Source organism: Sceloporus occidentalis, unplaced genomic scaffold (genome assembly GCF_023333645.1).
Source record: "Sceloporus occidentalis isolate IW3139 unplaced genomic scaffold, rSceOcc1.0.p SCAF_2, whole genome shotgun sequence".
NCBI lineage: Eukaryota > Metazoa > Chordata > Lepidosauria > Squamata > Phrynosomatidae > Sceloporus > Sceloporus occidentalis.
The window spans coordinates 77627614-77647549 of record NW_028316982.1 but is presented as its reverse complement, the minus strand read 5'-3'; the positions used below and the strand labels follow the sequence as shown (position 1 = coordinate 77647549).

General features: G+C 40.0%; 1 protein-coding gene across 9 annotated transcripts in view; it reads left to right on the top strand.

The window, feature by feature from the left end:
- The window catches only part of ATE1 (arginyltransferase 1), a 118188-nt gene that overhangs the window by 111 nt on the left and 98141 nt on the right, over window positions 1–19936 (top strand). For 4 of the 9 annotated variants that reach the window (XM_089510061.1, XM_089510059.1, XM_089510065.1 and 1 more), the window contains exons 1-7: window positions 3750–3970; window positions 8902–8965; window positions 11334–11396; window positions 12748–12851; window positions 13444–13707; window positions 17543–17766; window positions 19745–19873. In XM_089510061.1, coding sequence (XP_089366187.1) covers window positions 3865–3970; window positions 8902–8965; window positions 11334–11396; window positions 12748–12851; window positions 13444–13707; window positions 17543–17766; window positions 19745–19873 — 954 coding nt within the window. In that variant the 5' untranslated portion in view covers window positions 3750–3864. Of the gene's footprint in view, window positions 1–3749; window positions 3971–8901; window positions 8966–11333; window positions 11397–12569; window positions 12660–12747; window positions 12852–13443; window positions 13708–17542; window positions 17767–19744; window positions 19874–19936 lie in introns of those variants that run through there. The other 5 variants (XM_089510067.1, XM_089510060.1, XM_089510062.1 and 2 more) reach the window with 4 other exon arrangements.

Below are 19936 nucleotides of genomic sequence, written 5' to 3'. Positions count from 1 at the left end.
GCTCAAGGCTATGGAATTCTGGGAGTTGGAGTTTCTTATGGGGCCTAGAATGAAAATGGCGGAGGAGGAGGCTGTCTGTCAAGGCTTCCTCCTGGAATTCCGAGACTCAGGAGAGGTTGTTTATTCTTGTTTACAAGTCGTTTTGGCGACCCCTATTGAACCTATTGAGAAGATTTTCTGGGATTTGTAAATACAGAGGGGAGTTTTTATTTGTTTGTTTATTTATTTAGATTTTATTTTGATTTTTGGCCATTTCCTTCCTCTGAGGCTGAGAGAGTGTGACTCGCCCAGTGGGCTTCCATGGCTGAGCTGGGATTCGAACTCAGTGCTCTAGTGGTCCAAAAGGCTCAAACCACTTACACCAGGCTGCCCCCCCTCTCTAAATAACCCCCCCTTGGTTGCATTCTTTCACAACTGCATGTTTTAAACACTGGCTCTCTTTGTAAATATATTGTAAATATAATGTATTTTAAGCATTTTGATCTTTTAAACTTGATTTTAGCATCGATTCTATTTTAATATACTATTTTTGGTATGTTTTTAATTGTATGGTGTGTTTATTTTTTTAATATTGTAAGCCGCCCTGAGTCCCAGCTTTGGGAGAAGGGCAGGATATAAATAATAATAATAATAATAATAATAATTTCATTTTCTTTTATATTTTATCTGTTTTAAGTTTGCAGTAATTTCATTCTGTTTTGACATAGCATTTTTTTAATTGCACTGTTTTAATCTTGTAAGGTGCTCTTTTGGGGGGTGAAAGGTGGCATAAAAATGAAATAAATAAATAAAAGACCTTTTCCTGCCTTTAATCCCCAGATTTTATTTTTTTTAAAAGAAGACTAACTTTCATAATTGTTTCCAAGAAAAGGAAATACTATTTTATTCCCAAATGTTTGGTGGATAAGTAAAGTAGACACATTTTCCTGAGAGTAAGTCAATAAAACTCCACTACAGGTCCTCCTTAGGGTCGCCATAAGTCAGAAATGACTTGAAGGCACACACACAAGTCACATTGGTCTTAGGTACATTTAATTCTGTTAATTGCTTTTTGAGCGTTGTGTATTCTGACTGGATATGTTACTATTTGTAATCGTTTGGAAAAGTGAGTACAGTTAGCTATCCACATTTGCTGCTTTGACTTTCAAAGCCTGGTCTCCAAAGTCCAAAGCTCAAACCTCTATCCTGGCTCTCAATAATAATAATAATAATAATAATAATAATAATAATAATAATGATGATGATGATAATTTGATTATTTGCAGTTTTGATTAATATGTTCTCTCTAGGAATCTCTAAGTTCTCCAGCCCAATTCTGCTGGAAGTTGACCATAGAGTTGTGCTGGAGAACCTAGGAGTTCCTAGAGAAAACACTTTGCTAGACATTTGTAGGTCCTCCTCTTGCAGATGTTGACCATAGAGTTGCTCTGGAGATTCTTAGAGAAGTGTTCACTTAGGTATAAAGAATAGTGCTTTTTTCATTTGCAGTTTTCCCACATTGACAGGAGTACTTAACCCCTAACCCCAGAGGATGTGGAGGGGCCACTGTACATCCAGTTCACCCCTTTTTAACAGTACACTTGTATACATGTCTCTAAGCCCAATGGGTTCACAGATATTTACTCCTAAGTATACTATAGGGTTGTGAGAGCCAGCAGACTGGAGGCTTAGTACAACAGGGAATCAGCCCACATATTATTTATTGGAATGTATTGGAGTAGCAAAAGAGATATAGTATTGGCCACACCTTTGGCATCTTCCACAGACTGCACGGCAGGTGAAAAATAAACAGCTGAAGTTGCTCCCATTGCACTCCCGTTCTAGTGGGTGGAATAATAATGATAATAATAATAATAATTTGGAATTATTATTATTAAGAGCCAGGGTAATGGTTTGAGCTTTGGACTATGACTCTGGAGACCAGGTTTTGAATCCTGGCTTGGCCATGAAAATTCACTTAGTGACCTGGGGCAAGTCACATCTGTCAACCTCAGAGGAGGGCAATGGCAAACCTCCTCTCAAGAAACACGCCAAGAAAACCCTATGATAGGGCTGCCATAAGTAAAAGATGACTTGGAGGCACACAACAACAATAACATTATTATTATTATTATTATTATTATTATTACATTTCTTCCTCTTATGTTGTCTCTGAGCAAGCTGACTTTTTCTGTACTCTGAAAATATAAATGTGTAGCCACCTTTCTCATTGTGTTTCCAGCTGCTGAGCTTCTGCCTGCCACATGGGCTGCTCCCACACAGCAGAACAAATGCAGTTTGACACGACTTTAGGTCATGGCTCCACTCCATGAAATTCTAGGACTTGTAGTTTGCTGTGGCACCAGAGCTCTCTGACAGAGACTATTTCTCAAAACTACAAATCCCAGCAGTCCATTGCACTGAGCCATGCCAGTTAAAGCGGTGCCAAACTGCATTAATCCTGCAGTGTAGATGCAACCATAGTTTGTAAAGACAGAGGAGCCCTGTAAGAAAAAGAATTGCCTTTAATTGTTTTTTGGCTGGACACCATAATGGTTTAAAAGCATTTCAAAGAGAGGGAAGCATCTCTGTTTTCAGTGTGAAAACCCACTGGGTGACCTTGGGCAAGTCACACTCTCGCAACCTCAGGAGAAGGCAATGGCAATCCCCCTCCCCGAACAAATACACTCCATGATAGGGCTGCCATAGGTCAGAAGTGAAGGCACACAACACACACAAGCATGCTGTAGTGGATTCAGCGTTGGATTAGGACACTAGCTTGATCACAGAAACCCACTGGGTGACCTTGGACAAGTCACACACTCTCAGCCTTCTGAAGAAATCTAGCCAAGAAAACCCCATGGTAGGGTCATCATAAGTTGCTTTGAGTCCCTATGCTGGGAAGAAGGTGGGATATAAATAAATATAATAACAATAATAATACATAGTAGTCGGAATTGGAGGCACACAATAACATACAAACATCCTGTAGTGAATTCAGTGTTGGACTAGGACACTGGCAGGATCAGGGTTCGAATCCCAGCTCAGCCACATGGGCAAGTCACACTTTCTCGGCCTCAAGGGAAGGCCATGGTAAAACCCCGCTAAAGAAATCTAGCCAAGAAAACCCTGATAGGGTCACCTTGGGGCTGCCTTAAGTCAGAAATGACTTGAAGCCACACAACAACAAATGCCCAGATCTGTGGGGAAGAAATTGTTCTCGTGGACTCATGGGATTTACAGTTTTGGTTGTTGTGTGCTTTCAAGTCATATATCTTGCCAAAGACAATTACACATGTGTTGTGGGGAACAAGTTGTTGTTGTGGACTCATGGGGTTTGCAGTTGTGGTTGTTGTGTGCTTTCAAGTCATTATATCCCGTTTTGTGGGGAACAAGTTGTTGTTGTGGACTCATGGGATTTGCAGTTGTGGTTGCTATGTGCTTTCAAACCATTATCTTGCCAAAGATACTTAAACTTGTTATTGTTGTTGTGGAGGACTCATGGGATTTGCAGTTGTGGTTGTTTTGTGCTTTCAAGTCATATATCTTGCCAAAGACAATTAAAGCTGTTTCCCAACCATAACAGCTTTAATGATCTTTGGCAAGATATATGACTTGAAAGCACACAGCAACCACAACTGCGAATCCCTTGAGTCCACAACAACAACAACAACAGCAACTTGTTCCCCACATTCTATCTGGGCCCCTCAGACTGAGGCCTTTAGCCCTTGGCAGCTGCCGCCACCGGAAGTCAGGCGATTAAAGCGAGGCCAGTGAGAGTGTCGCCCTGAGGAGGCTGCCCTTCTCTAAGATGGCGGCGGGGCGGCCCTCTGCCTTGACTTCCGGCAGCCTTTCTGCCGCTAGGCTCTGAGGCGGCCAAGCAAGATGGCGGCGGCCGGGGCCGGCTCTCCCAGCATCGTCGAGTACTTCGGGGGCGACGGCGGCTACCGTTGCGGCTACTGCAAGGACGACACCGGCAACCTCTCCCACGGTAAAAGGGGCTGGGAGCTGCTGAGCAATGCCCCGATTGGGAACGGCTGCGAGGAGGAGAAAGAGCCTGGTGGCTCTGTGTGTCTACACTGTGGAGATAACGCAGTTCCATCCCGCTTTAAGTGCGGTTGCCCCATCTTATGGCATCCTGGGATCGGCAGTTTCGTCACTCTTTGGCAGAGAAGGCGAAAGACCTTGTGAAACTACATATCCCAGGGTTCAAAGATATAGCCCTGTTAGTCTGTAGAATCAGAATGTGGAGAGATCTAGTAGCACCTTTGAGGCTCACTGAAAGAGAAATTGGCAGCAGGAGCTCTCCTAGACTTCAGTCCACTTCCTCAGATCCAAATGCATCTGAGGAAGTAGACTTTAGTCTAGGAAACTTCATGCTGCCAATTTATTTCTTTCAGTGAGTCTCAGAGGTGCCACAAGATCTCTCTACGTACTGATTCTGCAGACTTAAACGGCTATATCTTTGAATATCTCAGGATGTTGTGGTTGTTGTTGTTGTGTGCACCTTCAAGCAGGGCGACCAGATGGTCTAATAACCGCAAAGGAGGACAAGGGCACAACAAAATGTAGGACATCCTCAAGACAAAAGGGAGAGCGTGACCAAATAAAAGCTAAAATGAAATGTAAATTCATGCTTCTCAGTCGTGCTCAAACTGGAGGACTTTTTGGAATTGCTCCTGCAGAGAAGGTGGAAAAGTAGGACATGTCTTGGAAAAGGAGGACCTCTGGTCACCCTGCCTTCTGCTTGTTTCCCACTTAGGGCAACCCTAAGGCGAACCTGTTATGGGGTTTTCTTGGAAAGATTGTTCAGAGGTGGTTTGCCGTGACCATCCGCTGAGGCTGAGAGAGTGTGACTTGTCCAAGGTCACCCAAGGAGGTTTACATGGCTGAGCCAAGATTCCAGTCCTGGTCTCCAGAGTCATAGTCCAATGCTCAAACCAAATCCCAGGATGTTGTAGGATGGGATTTGTAGTTTTGTGAGGCACCAGCACTCTTTGGCAGAGAAGGCTAAAGCCCTTGTAAAACTACAAATCCCAGAATTCCATAGAATGGAGCTAATTGCCCCCCAAAAGCTAGGTAGTTATTTTAGCAACCTACAGAGTGATGCAAGGCTGAGTGGACCTTTGAGTCCCTGGGATCGAACTCACAGCCTTGCGACTGTGAATGGCTGCAGTACTAGCATTTAATCACTGTGCCACTAGGGCTCCCTGGTTCAAGGGTCAGGCAGAGGAGGGATATTCATCCTGGGTTGATTGTCATGCAAGCAGGCAAGAAACATCACCTGTCAAAATTCTCTCTTCCACGCAAAGGTACCGGAGCCCTCTCTAGTTTTTAGCCTGACCACCTGAGTAGTGGAGTTGGACTGTACAACATTTTAGTACTTGACTGTTGGTTTTGGAGAAGGAGGTAGTGAGGCTGCTCCCCACAGGATAGCAGCTGCTGTTGGGAGTGTTTTCTGCCCTTGTCAAATGAAGACTGTAAACACCTCTGCAACTGCCAAGCTGAAAACTGGAGAGGGCTCCAGTGCCTTTAATGGTTGAGGGAATTTAATAATTGAGGGAATAGTTGATGTTGAGGGAATTTTAGCAGGTGTTGCTGGTTATGTAACCAGGCAACAAGCAACACCTGCTAAACGTCTTCCTTCTGCACAACCATTAAAGGTGCACAACCTCGTCCAGTTTTCACTCTGGTAATCCTATCAGCCACAGTGTTCAGATTATTGAAGTGGGGCGAGTCATTGATATCCAGGACTTCTACCTCCTGGCTCTCCCCATCATTTCCATCCTTCCTGTAGCTTTTATAAAATAGTAGTTAAGGGGCTGACTGAAAGTTGTGTAATTTGAGCACTTCTCTGCAATGTAGAGCACTAGATTTTTTTAAATGGAAAAGCAAAATAACACCTGTTCAGAGAATCCTAACATGTACTATAAATGTTCATGAAATAGAGTCTGTTTCAGCACAATAGTTGATAGCTAGCAAATCTTCTGTCTCTCTCATTTTTAGTCAACTCCCATAATATCTTTCTTGGCAACCTAAACCAGAAAGACCCCGTTTTATGACAGAGCCCTTGCATGTGTTGTGTACCTTCAAGTTGTTACTGACATGGTGACCCTAAGGTAACGCTCTAATCTTAAGGACTGGAGTGTGGCTTTGGTGCGCCTTCCAGACTCTTAGGACGCATGCATCATTTAAACAACATACATCCAAAGTGACCCGAAGGAGCTTTATTTTGGCCTGTCTGTATGGGCCCATAGGCCTGTTACAGACTGCCAAAATAAAGCTGCTTCAGGTCTCTTTGGAGGTATGCTGTTTAAATGATGCATGCATCCTAAGAATCCGGAAGCTGCACCAAAGCTGCACTCCAGTGCTTAGGAATGGAGTGTGGCTTTGGCGCAACCTCCGGGCTCTTAGGACCCATGCATCATTTAAATAGCATACCTCCAAAGAGACCTGAAGCAGCTTTATTTTGGCAGTCTGTAACAGGCCATAGTTGGTAGAAAAACAGATAATGTCTTTTTTTCATATGTCCAACATCACTGGGCAAAAAGAGGCTTACACTAACACAGGACAAAAAGAGGGTTATGCTACAGTTGGCACATCTTTGCTTTAGGATTGCATTGTTAGGTTCTAACAAATTAGACATACTTTTATATTGAAGGAAAAGAAGCCCACTTGGTAACAAGTCATGAAACAATAAAATAAAATCTTTTCTCTTCCTTCAGCAAAGTCTAGAAAAGAAGAGGCACAATGGACTCCTTACACATGAAGCCCCCATGTCTTGTTGCCATTTACCTATCAGTGTCTCCTCTAAGCTTTCACACTTCTGTGGGTAGGCAGGAAAATAAATACTTCCTCCTTCTTTCTCACCCTCTTTGAGCAAAAAGAATTGGGCCCACAGTCCTGACCTGAGAGGTATCTTTGTCTGCTCAGTCACTTGTCATTGCCTTCTAGCTAATGTAGCATAAGCTGACCACAGAATGAGTAGCCACCTCATTCACCCTCTCACACTTGAAGTGAGGATTAGTTTAACTTGGTCCTCCACACCATCCAGTGAGAGGGTGCTCAAGAGGGCTTATATGTGGCTGCTTTTTCATGGACTGACAATGTTTTGTTTGCTCGCTTCAATCTCATGTTTGCTTTCTTGATTCGTGTCCCCCCCCTACACTGCCACAGTGAGGGAGATCACATGAGAGGACAAGTGAGTATGTGGAAATGGCAAGCCCTCCCTTCTTTCTTGGTAGCACAACAGGGGGGATTTGAGTCATTGAGCAGAATCCCCATTATTATGCTGTCCAGAGAGAGAGAGTTCAGGTGAGCAAGTAGAGTTCCTGTTTCTTTGGCTCTTCACACTTTCTTTCAGGGCAGCATTATGGTGAACCTATCATGGGGTTTTCTTAGAGAGATACAGACAAACGAAAGAAGGTGTCCGGATACTACAGCAGGGAGCCCAGTCTTTTGCTTGCCTGTATACGTGCAATATACTGTACGTAGATCTGTATGTTTCCAAGAAACTCCCAAGATAGGTTTCCCTTAGGGTTGCCATAAGTCTGAAATGTGAAGGCACACAGCAACAAATGTCTCCAGTGGGAAAATACATAGGAAGTGCTGAGGGAGCTTTCTGATGGGGGTGGTGTTTCTAGCCTTTACTGAAAGGGCAAAGGAAAGGAAGACATATTGCTATTATTTGCTGTTTGATTTCTTTTCTCCCAGTTGCAGGGCCAGCCTTACTATTGGGTAGAGGGAGTCAGCTGCCTCAGGAAACAGATCTTGGATATCAAGATAGGGCAGCAGTTTGTTATATTTTAAATTCTATTTTTACTGTTGGAGGTGTAGCAAGGGATGTATTTGTGATATCTTCTGCCACGTGTGTGAAAATAATAACAATAAGATACATGGTACCTAAATCCCATCTGAGCTTTAGGTACCATGTTTCTTATCTTAATTATTTTATATCCCACCTTTCTCCCTGTATAGGACCCAGTAGTTGTGTGCACAAGTGTGTGTGTTACTTCACTTAAGGCAGTAAAATGTCTGGGACCAGCCTGTTCAGTTGGCTTCTTTTCTTTTAAAACAAAAACAGTAGCCTTAAGCATGGCTTTTACATATGTGTTTAAAATCATGTTCAGCTAGCATGAATGGATGCAGATATACTGAGGTAGGGGAACTTGGGTTAAAAATGGTGGCATAGATTTGATCAGGAGTTCATGTGAAACTGATAGTCGTAGATAGAGGCTGATGGTATCAAAGCATGGAAAATGAGAATTGTTGGTGAGGGAAGAGACATGGGACAAAGTAAGTCATGAATGAATACAAAGGCATAGCCATGTTAGTCTGGAAAATCAGTATACAAAGGGATCTTGAGCACCTTTCAGACTAACTGAAAGAAAGGAGCTGGTAGCTTGAACTTTCTGAAACTTTCATGTATCTAAGGAAGTAGACTCAAGTCTACAAAAGCTCATGCTACTAGCTTCTTTCTTTCAGATAGTCTCAAAGGTGCTCCAAGATCCTTTTGCATATTGATGAATAAATAGCTAGGCTTGGAAGAGTTCTTAAATGCTTGTGAGATAGTTGCAGGGCAAGTAGAGAGGGATGAATGACATGAAAGATGACTAGCAGGATATATTGCAGAAGTATATGGAAGGATGGAGTTTGTAAGTTAAGCTAAAGTTTGGAATAATGAGTAGAATGTATGGGGTGGGAATGTGGGGAGACAATAAACGTTATCTGTTGGGGAGTCTTGGGTAAATATAACAAAGTTTGTTGGCCAAAACGTCACAAAAAGTTTGCGTTTTAATTTTTTAACAATATTTTCTAAAGTTTTTATATTGCAAGGAAATATAAGTGAATATATATATAGTAGTTTGGCACTGCTTTTTCCCTGAAGGTTTTTCAATATCTTGTTATGAATGTTTGTTCCAGGGATGTGGGCTCATTCACTAAATGTTCAAGATTACCAAGACCTTCTAGACAGAGGATGGCGAAGGTAAGAAATGTTTTCTGAGCATCACTGGTTTAACTGAACATTTAAGTAGAAAGGAATATATTGTGAAATTGTAAGTAGCTGTCTTTTATTGTTAAAAAACGTTCATGACTGGACCATTGGAAAATGGAAAGAGACAATATCTCTAGTAATGCTAGCTGATTTCCTCTTTAGCTTGTTCTTCTTGAATCTTGGATTCTCAGTGGGCATCATTGTTCTTTTGACTAATATTTTATGTAGCATAATGTTGCTTCTTGTGACCAGCAGCAGTAGTTCTTTTATACACACACACACACACACACACATATAAATTATTAAAGAAATAAACAAAACACACCAACCAAATATGCAAACAAAGTGACAATATAAAAAAACCACATACATATCCAAATTCATCCAATTTATACAACATTACCACCACCTTTGAAAAAACTAAATACATGTAAACATATCTTCTCTAATTAATATCTAGTTCCTCTTCCTTTAACCCCCTTCACTCTTCCTTCACTACTTCTTACTGCTTACAACCTTGTTTTCTCTCTTTCCCCTCCTTTTCTTCCTTCTCTTCTCTTCTCTCTTCTGTCTTCTTCTCAATAACCTTCTTTAACTTGCTTCCTTAAATTCCATCCCCAACTTCTTTCTACTCTACCTCTTCACTTTGAATTTACCAATTTCCCATCCTTCACTTTCTTACATTCAAATAACATACTGTAACTTTCTTCTACCTGCTTTGCCCTCATCTATCTTAACTCTTCTGCTTCCTTTCTATTCAAATCCATAACATTCCCATTAGGAGAAGAGGGGCGGAAGATATGAAAAAAGGGGAAAGGTATAAACCCACCAACACAGAAACATTTTGGACATCAGCTCCCAGAATTTCTGACTATTGGCCAAGCTGGCTGTGGCTTCTGGGAGCTGAAATTCAAAACCCATGAGGACTAGAGTTTAAGAACTACTGGTATAGTATATGAGCCTGCTGTAATTTTTACATTCTCTTTGGAAGTTTCCAATTCATGAACAGAAAACAAACTGTTTCCTTTCTGTTTCTGACTAGCTGACAAACATGGACTGGAATCCTCTTGGGAATTTATGATGCCACCTTATGGTTGTGCAGTTTAGAACTGTGACATTGCTAAGTGGTCATATTTCCAGGGGGGAGTGTTGTGGTTGCACACTGGGACTATTGCACAAGCAGAGGAAGTGATATAGCCATTATGAAAGGGTTGTCCTGTGAAACAATATGGCACTTGGTGTGACAGGTTGTCATTGTGCAATGATAGTGCAAGGAGAGGGGGAGCAGCCCCTAACAGAGCCCCAGGGCACTGACAGTCCAGGACGGCAGGCATTCTGGAAAGTTATGGTAACCCTGTACCTGGCCAGAAAAAATGTCCTCACATTTTGCAGTGCCCTGTTGTGTGATGGGAACTTCTTTTGCATCATGGCACAACATGCTCAGTTCCATGTTGTACAGTGTCATGATTCTTTTATGTGGCTGTTTATTGTGTTAATGGCATATGTCCATCATTGTAAAGTTGTACATCACATGTATGACACAGGATCGTATGCTTGGTTTTCTTTTTGAAAGAAAGCTTTTATTAGTAGTAGTCTGTTGCTTAAGTCTAAACTACCATAAGAGCTAAAACAGACAGCCCTGAAGGAGGGCATGAAGCTGCCCCTATTGAAGACAGATTGAGGCCGCAGCAACCACACATTGTATCCCCAATCTGCCTTGAAGCTGGCTGAAAAGTGTGGTGGAATCTCCCTCCTTGGAAGTCTTTAAACAGTGGCTGGATGGCCATCTGTTGGGTATGCTTTGATTGAGAGTTCCTGCATGGCAAGAGGTTGGACTGGATGGCCCTTGTGATCTCTTCTAACTCTATGATTCTATGAAAAAGGAGAGGCAAATATCCGCTCCTTTTTCGGCCATCAAAAAGCCGAATTTTCTGGCCCCGCCGAAGCCCAAAGTCGATTTCATGAATCCCTGGTGGTGTGCGGCGTGCTGCCAGAGGATCACGAAGCCACCCATGTGTAAACGGCCAGGGAGGTTTTAGGATGTGTGGTGTCATAATACTGCACCCTGAAGCCACCCAGACGTCAGTGTAAAAGGGTCATTTGTCTGGCCCCTAAGTCACCAACAGCAATCTTTGCCTGGAAGTCAGTTTGGCTTGTTATAACATTTTCAAAAGAACTGAAATAAGAGATTATCGTTTTAGCAGTGTGACATTTTAGCAGATTGAAAAATTGAGTTGGTTGATTAAAAGTGGCTTCATTTTCCTTTGTAATATAGGAATTTATTACATTTTAGTAAAAGATTATTCTAAGAATTCATAAAAAACCTATTTTAAGTAGTTTTTTAAAAATAATCTTCTAGGAGTGGAAAATATGTTTACAAGCCCACTATGAACCAGACGTGTTGTCCTCAGTATACAATAAGGTAAGGACTTACTATGTGCAATAATTCTTTTCCTTCCTGTCCAGTGTCTCTGTTGTGCAGAAAATCTCAAAAGGCTATTTGGTATAAATGTTAAAAGGTGGTGGTGGTGGTGGTGGGGGGGGAATAGCAGGCCACATCACCATATTTCAGACACCAGCTTAGAGAATTTACTTCTTTGGACTAAAATTTTCAGTCTTCCAGCCAGTTGTGCTGGCTATGGGATTCTTGAAATTGTAGTTCAAAAGTACGGCAATTTTTCTAAACTATAACATAAATCTAATCTGTTTTGAAGATTTCTGTGAGGATTTACTTACTTATAGACTTCAAAGTTTACTAGCCTGCAAAGTTTACTTACTAGCCTGCAAAGATTACTTACTTATAGATCTCAAAGTTTACTAGCCTGCAAAGTTTTGATTTGTTTTGTTACTATTTTACTGAGGCCTGGTCAAAGAGTGATGGAAGAACTTCCTCCTCTGACAGTTTTCTGCATTTCTGTCCTGAGTGCATGGAAGGAGCTGCTCAGTTATTGTTCTGAGCATAGAGAGGATACAGAGCAATCTGTATCTTTTCCTCCAGCTCACTCATTCAGATACATGCAGTTCCTTGTTACCTATGGGTGCCAAGTGAATGGTTAAATACATGGTTACTCTATGCAGACAGCATTTTTATTTGCATTGTTGTGTTGTAAAGAATGCTAAACAATGGAGAATACTACAGAAATATTTATCTTTGTAATTTTACAAACTTTAAAGCTCTGCAAGTTCCATTAAATTTTAGTTTTCTGGAGTATGCATGCATAATCCCAAACATTTCACAGAAATACCAAAAAGTCATGAGCAATGCATTCTGTATTACTGTTCATGCAGAACAATATCAAGCTGTATGAACAACATTATGTCTTACAATACTATTAACTACTAATAGTAATAATAGTGGCTGTAGTAACAGTAGTGCTGCCTTGAATTCCATATTGGGAGAAGGGTAGGATATAAATTAAATAAATAAACAGTAAAGCCAGAATAATGTAGTCGCTTCAGTGTTGGACTAGGTCTCTGGGAGACTGGAGTTTGAATTCCTGTTCAGCCATACGTTGCTTTGGATTAATCACACTTTCTCAGCCTCAGGAAAGCTGTTGCAAACTGCTTTTGAACAAATCTTGCCAAGTTGGCGAAAAAGTTAAAAACAACCTGATGGCAAACAACAACACAACTATTAATAGTAAAACCTAATGTTATTTATACAGTCTGGACTTGATGATCACAGGTAGTACAAATCAAAATCACTCTTAATATACTTTATTAACTGGAGATAACTTGATTGCATTACTGTTTTTTGCTTTGTTTTTTTCTAGATGCCAGGCTTTACATTTTCAGCCTTCCAAATCTCATAAGAAAGTTTTAAAGAAGATGCTGAAGTTCTTAACAAAAGGAGAGCTTGCTAAATTAGATGGTGAAGGTAAAAAGTGGCCATTAAAATTAGTTTGTAGTCTGCATTTAAAAAAAAAATCCATATAGATATCAGTGGGTCATCTCTGGATGCATCCGCATTGCAGAAATAATCTGGTTTGACACTACTTTAACTGCTATGGCTCAGTGCTATGGATTCTGGAAATTGTAATCTGTTGTAGCACCAGACTCTGCTACAACAGATTTTTGCAACAGAAATATTTTACATATTTTCTTAGAGTACCTTTAAAAATATTTTGATAGGATTTGGAATATTTGGGGTAATATAAAGTCCTTCAGGATGTCCCGCTTACCTCTATAAGCTGTACATTGTGTTAGCCCTATATACCCTATTTGCTTGAAATAGTAGTTGAGAAATCTTATTACTTGTGTTAATATGATTATCACATTAAAGTAGAAAAATCAGCTGATTTTTACCAGCTACTTTTCCAAGGTTCAGCTGTATAAAAATTGTTATAAGTTCATCTATGTATAGCCATGTGGCTATGGTTGTAAAATTATTTTGATTGGTTTTAATATAAAAATTACATAGCCTGTTTCCTTTTCTTGACAATTTGTTCTTATTTTCTTTTTATATCCAGTGGAACCCATGGATTCTCATACCAAAGATGCTGACAGCTGCAGTTTTCTGTTAAAAGATGAACCAGATACCAGCCAATCTGAGCTAGAGCCCCTCAGTATTGATTTTACAGAGAAAGTGGAGAGTGAAGAAGAAATAAAAGGCGAAATAAGCTTAAAGAAAGTAGACACTGAACATATGGAATCATGTAATGAGAAAATTCACCCCAACTCCAGCAAGCCATTACAGTCAATGAAAAAAGTTGGTCATGCAACTCCCAAGCCAGGTAACTCCATTATGATATAAGAAAAGCAGTGAACCAAGTGTTTCATGTAGTTTTGTTCCTTTGCATTCTGATATGTCTCTTTTAAGGTTTGTATGTACAACTTTATGGATTTGGAAGCTATCAGCAATCCAGTACACTAAAAGCATTAACCCAGTAATTGTCAGATAAATCTTTTTGAGTTTGATCTGTTGGAATATTTTTAGATGAATGGATGTAAGAAGCTGAATATGAATTTATACCAGTTTCACAAATATTTTGCATTTGTCTTAGCACAGTAGTTACTACGAGGAACTAGTAGAGAAGTAAAGCTGGTTTTAGTGTTGCAAGGTTTTCAAAATAGTAATAAGGAAATGTTGAACTTCATATTAGCAATTAATAAGTTTGTGTTCTACGTAAATACCAAAATAAAAGTATTTATTTCAGTTAACCTAGCCATGTATTTCTCTGTAAAATTAACATATTGCCCACATTCATAAATTACATGATGTCTACATTTTTGTCTTTAGACACCCCCCCCCCCAATACAGGTGTGTGTGTGTGTGTGTGTGTGTGTGTGTGTGTGTGTGTGTGTGTCTTGTTGTGTTTATGTAAAACTTTTCAACTCTCAATTACTGGTCTTCCATTATAATAAAGGATACCTGCCAACCCTATAAGGAACACACTTTCTAGCCCTCAAATAAGGGACTTCCTTTATAACAAAGCACACCTGGAAATCCTAGCTAGTTTCTAAGTAATCATAGAAAAGCACATTACAGCCTTCCAGCCTCCCTGTTCTTTTGGTGCAGTTATTTTCTTTAGCTGCAGTGAATGGAACTGATAGTCACAGTTAAAGAGTTGTGCCTACAAGGCTTGGAATATTGTTTAAAGAAATAATTAATTACAGCGACTGTTCTTTACAGCGACTGTAACGAACCAATTTGCTACCCAAATTGGTTCGTTACTGTTCTAAACAGAGTTTTTACAAAGTAACTTGTTGCTTTCCTGTTGCTCAAACATAGCAAAAATTGGATTTTGAAAATTTACCTATGCTCAGTTTTGGGGTGCTGTATGCATTTTTAATACTTTCTCTTCAGCTGGTGACATCCTCTAGATCAAATGTCTTTTGTGGATAGAAATGGACCTTTTTTTGCAGGGGGCAAAATTGGGATCCCACCTTCTGTATTTGGGGAAAGTACTAGAGAAGTTAATGTATACTGTAGTGTGCACATTTTAAAAAAAACTATCTGTAAAAATGGAGTGTCATTGGTTATTTCCTAAAAAATGAAAAAGAGATAGAAATTTATTTATTTATATACCGCCTCTTCCGTTTGGGGATTTTAACATCCAAAATGACCAGCTTAGTAGTGGGGATTGAGGTGGATAACAACAGAGTTTATACGAAACACAATATAAGAACAATAAAACCCACAAACCCTGACCCAACTCTCCCTCCCAAACTATAAAATTAACATAAAACATGATTAAAATATATAACAATACAAACTACAAGGTTATTCTACAATCCGCGAATGACGAGGAGATATAATAAGGAGGATGGGTAGAACTGGTTCTGGGTGGTTATCACTCAGGGAAGGCCTGCTGGAAGAGAAAGGTTTTTGTTGCTTTTTTAAAAGCCTCCAATGAGGATAATTGGTGAATTTCTTCTGGCAGGTCATTCTAAGCTTTAGGAGCCGTAGCAGAAAAAAACCTCCGGGAGGTCACTACTAAGCTGGTCATTTTGGATGTTAAAATTTTTTCCGGGAGAAACGGAGTGTATGGGAAGGATTATATGGGAGGATGTGTTCCTTCAAGTAGACTGGACCCAGGCCATGTAGGGCTTTGTAGGTAATAAACAACACCTTTTACTGTGCCCGGAAGCTAATAGGCACCCAGTGTAATGACTTTAGAATAGGTGTAATTTGGTCAAACCTAGATTTTCCGGTGACCAGTCTGACTGCCATGTTTTGTATCAATTGAAGCTTCCGGACGTGGCACAAGGGTTGCCCCATGTAGAGCACATTACAGAAATCAAGACGAGAGGTTACCAGGGCATGTACAACCATTTCTAGGTCCCGCTGCTCCAGGTAGGGGCACAACTGGCGTATCAGCTGAAGCTGATAACAGGAGCTCCTGGCTGTCGCGTCAATCTGAGAGGACAGATGAAGCGATGAATCCAGGAGCACTCCCAAGCTGCGGACGCAGTCCTTCAGGGGAAGTGTGACCCCATCAAGGACTGGCGAACATATCTCCATACCTGGGTTGGGGTTACCGATCACGAGTACATCCGTTTTGTTTGGATTCAATTTAAGTCTATTTTCCCTCATCCAATCCATTACGGACCTCAGGCAGTCATTCAGAGGAGAGATGCCCTTCTTGGTCACTGAAACAGTCTGGGACATAGAGAAATAAATTTGGGTGTCATCAGAGTACTGATAACACCCTGCCCCATGTCTCCGGATGATCTCACCCAGCGGCTTCATGTAAATGTTGAATAGCATTGGCAAAAGTATCGCACCTTGAGGGACGCCCGATTTGAGCTCCCTCTTGGCCGAACAACTGTCGCCAAGTGACACCATTTGGAACCTGCCCGAGAGATAGGATCGGAACCACTGGAAAGCAGTGCCTCCAATTCCTAGTTTCCTCAGGTGTTCCAGAAGGATACCATGGTCTATGGTATTGAAGGCCGCTGAGAGGTCCACGAGCACCAACAGGGCCACACTTCCTCTGTCGATGTACAGACGGAGATCATCGACCAATGTGACCAGGGCAGTCTCAACTCTGTATCCTGTCCTGAAGCCAGTTTGAAATGGATCAAGATAACGGTGTCATCCAAGACTGCTTGGAGCTGGTTTGCAACCACCCTCTCGATCACCTTACCCAGAAAGGGAAGTACTTCTTTCATAGTGGCATTTGGTTTATTTCTCAGGCTGACCGAACTCAGAAGCTCCATTCCAAGGAAAAGAAAGTTCTCTGTTTTTAGTCACTTGTGACCCTCAAATCATTCTTTGGTAGTGAAGTGAATTTTAGACATACAGTAGTTTTGTCTTTCAGATTCTGAGTTCATTTTACATTCTTAGGTACAGGTATCAAACTTCTAGGGACCTGGGTTTCTTAGTGGTTTGTTGTTTTTTAACATTTCATAGTCAGATTTCTTGCTAACATGTAAGTGAAATTACTTTCCTTTTCAGTTGTGCTGTGACTTAGCTATTGCAGTCTGGCTCCTACCAGTCCCTGAAGATTTTTGTTTCCTTTCAGGAAGATAATATTGTTTAATCCATTAGACTTAATATGAATTTTGTGTGCACAATTCTATATAAAAATATAAAAGCTTAGATTCTAAGGTAAGACAGAGGCCTGAAACACACGAGCAAAATGACATGGCAACATGAAGCTGCTCCGACACTGCACCAACAAAAAAGAACCAGGCCAAGGAGTGGATAGAATCCGCTCCTTCCAGCAGCCCAGTTCAGGGCTTTGACAGCGGGCCAGATTGGGGCCTGGCATGTGTGGTTGCCCTGGTCCCGGTGCAAATGTTTTGGGCCCGTCTGTTTCAGGCCTTAGAGGAAATTCACAGAAGGAACATTATTCCTTTTTTTTTTTGCTTTCTTTTTACATTTGTTAAAGAGAGCCCCCTGACTCTCAGCAAGGATGGAGTAAAGATGAGTCACAAATGGGCAAATAACTTTTCTTTCTTGAATTTCCTTTTCTTGACTTACTTTGGGATGTACGGCATAATAATTTTAACAATTTTTGGATCCCTTGTGATCTTCTTTAAAGTATAGAATGAATGATTATGACTGTTTGCAAAATACAGTACATGCTTTCCTTATTGAATGTGTACACGTTACTATTTTAGGCAATGGAGCAGACTTGAGTAAACCACCCTGCCGTAAAGCCAAGGACATACGGAGGGAACAAAAATTGCAAAAGAGTCTTCAGAACAAAACAAGGAACCCTGCAATTCAAGAAGAGACTCAGAATTTGCATGGTCAAAGCTCTAAAACTAAAACAAACCAGCCAAAATCAATTGAAGATTTCATTTTTGCTAAATTACCTTCTGAAGCTCTGCACCAGCTAGAGGTACTGAGATATAGCAGTGTATTATTTCTATATTCTTGTTAATTTTAAGGCAGTTGGCTGATCAGATATGCAGTTTTAAACACAAAAATGATAGCGACTGGTTGTGTTAGAAAAGTATTGAGGCCTGTTGCTGGCATTTGCAGAAATCTTGTGTTTTATAATGTATTTTCATGGAGTGTTTGTGTATCTTTGTTTCAAAGGTTGGTGAATATATTCTTTTCAGAAACACAAGATGGTGCTATGGTTCTATCTAAGATGGCATAAGATACTTACAGAACAAATATAATGAAGTCTCAAGCTTTAATGAAAATTTAGTATTATGGATATTTACAGGGCTGGTCCAAGACATGTTGTTGCCTGAGGCAGAGTAGCATATAGCACCTCATATTCATCCAGGTCAAGGTGCACAGCAACCAAAGCCATCCAAGTGGTGGCAGAAAGTCTTTAAAGCACTTCTCCTTGTCCTTAGCAGTAAAATATCAGTAATAATATAGAAAATAACTTTGGATGCCCTTTCATGAGATCTAAACCTGCTGATCAAAGCAGTCACCTCACTCTGCTTAAACACAGAAGAGGTTGTTTCACAAATTATTCATGGCAATTTAATGAACCCCAGTACTACATTTTTATTTATAAATATATACCAAACATTAGTTGATCTTAAACAGCTTTAGGATCATTCTTTTCTTTACTAAATTAAAACTGGTTACTGGATTCCTGCTACATCTTGATAATATCTTAAACGTCCTGTATATTTAATTAATTGTGGATAATGATATAACTTTACTGACAAGGCAGATCATCATCATCTTAGTTGCTTCTTCAGGCACCAGGAAGCTATTTTTGGATTTATGCCATAGTAGCTAAGGCTGAAAACCTAAATATGCTCAGTCTGATTAAACTCAATTGGATTTTAGTGGTATTCAATGTTGGAATTCAGTGTGATTGGGATTACACTGCTAACGTGTTTTGTAACATGCCCAGACTTGAAACTGGTGTATTAATAGAATGCAAAAGAAGATTTAAAGAGGCTGAGAAATATAAACTATGCAGTTTTATTTAAAAAGATCTCAAAACACTTTTACATATAATCTTAAAACAGCATGAAAATCAGTGTTAGGTAATTGTGTCCCTTCATGGGCATTTACAAGTTGAATATCCCTTATCTGAAAATCTGAAATACTCCAAAATCCAAAACTTTTTTCATGGGGATCTGAGGTAGTGACGTATTCACTTTCTAATAGTTCAGTGTACACAAACTTCATTTCATGCACAAAAAATATTAATAATATTGTGTAAAATAACCCTCAGGTGATATGTATATGAAACATAAATGAATTTTGTGTTTAGATCTGGATCCCATCTCCAAGATATCTCATTATGTATATACAAATATTCCAAAATCCAAACTACTTCTGCTCACAAGCATTTTCATTAAGGGATACTCAGCTTGTAATGTGTAGCTCCCATTATCCCTAGCCAGCAAAACCAATGGTAATGGATTATGGAAGGTGCATCGCAGAACAACAGGATATCCATAGTTACCCATCCACAGGGGAACAGTCAAGAATTAAGACAGAAATGAAAATGTAGTTTCCTGGACATTTTTAATGAAATGTTACCCAAACTTTCCTCAATGTGAACTCGCCTTTTCAATATTTTTGTTGCTGCTATAATGCATATGGTCTCTGTGTATGATTTCACATAAAACTGATTTCTCTTACAGATTTTTAAAAAAATTAAGGTGAAGTACATTGTTTTACATATCAATGACTGAAAACTAAATTTAAAATAGTTACATTGGAACTAAACTTTTAAAAAAGTATCGGTGTAATGAAGCAGAAAGTAATATTGGCTACATTATTTATAGCTACAAAAACAGAATGTTATTTTTAAAAGTTGATCTGTCGTATTACAGAATTAGTTCAAACGCTTCCGACTACTATTGCAGTAATTAATATGTTTAATTCTTTGGAAGGTGAGGCTGGTGCAGTCATCTCCACCAAGTTCCCAGTTCAAAGCCACATTTCAGGAGTCTTACCAGGTCTATAAACGTTACCAGATGGTTATTCACAAGGATCCACCTGATAAACCAACCACCAGTCAGGTCAGACAGCATGTTGCTTTGGTCTATTCTGAGTCAATTAAAAGACTTTTATTTAAAATACTT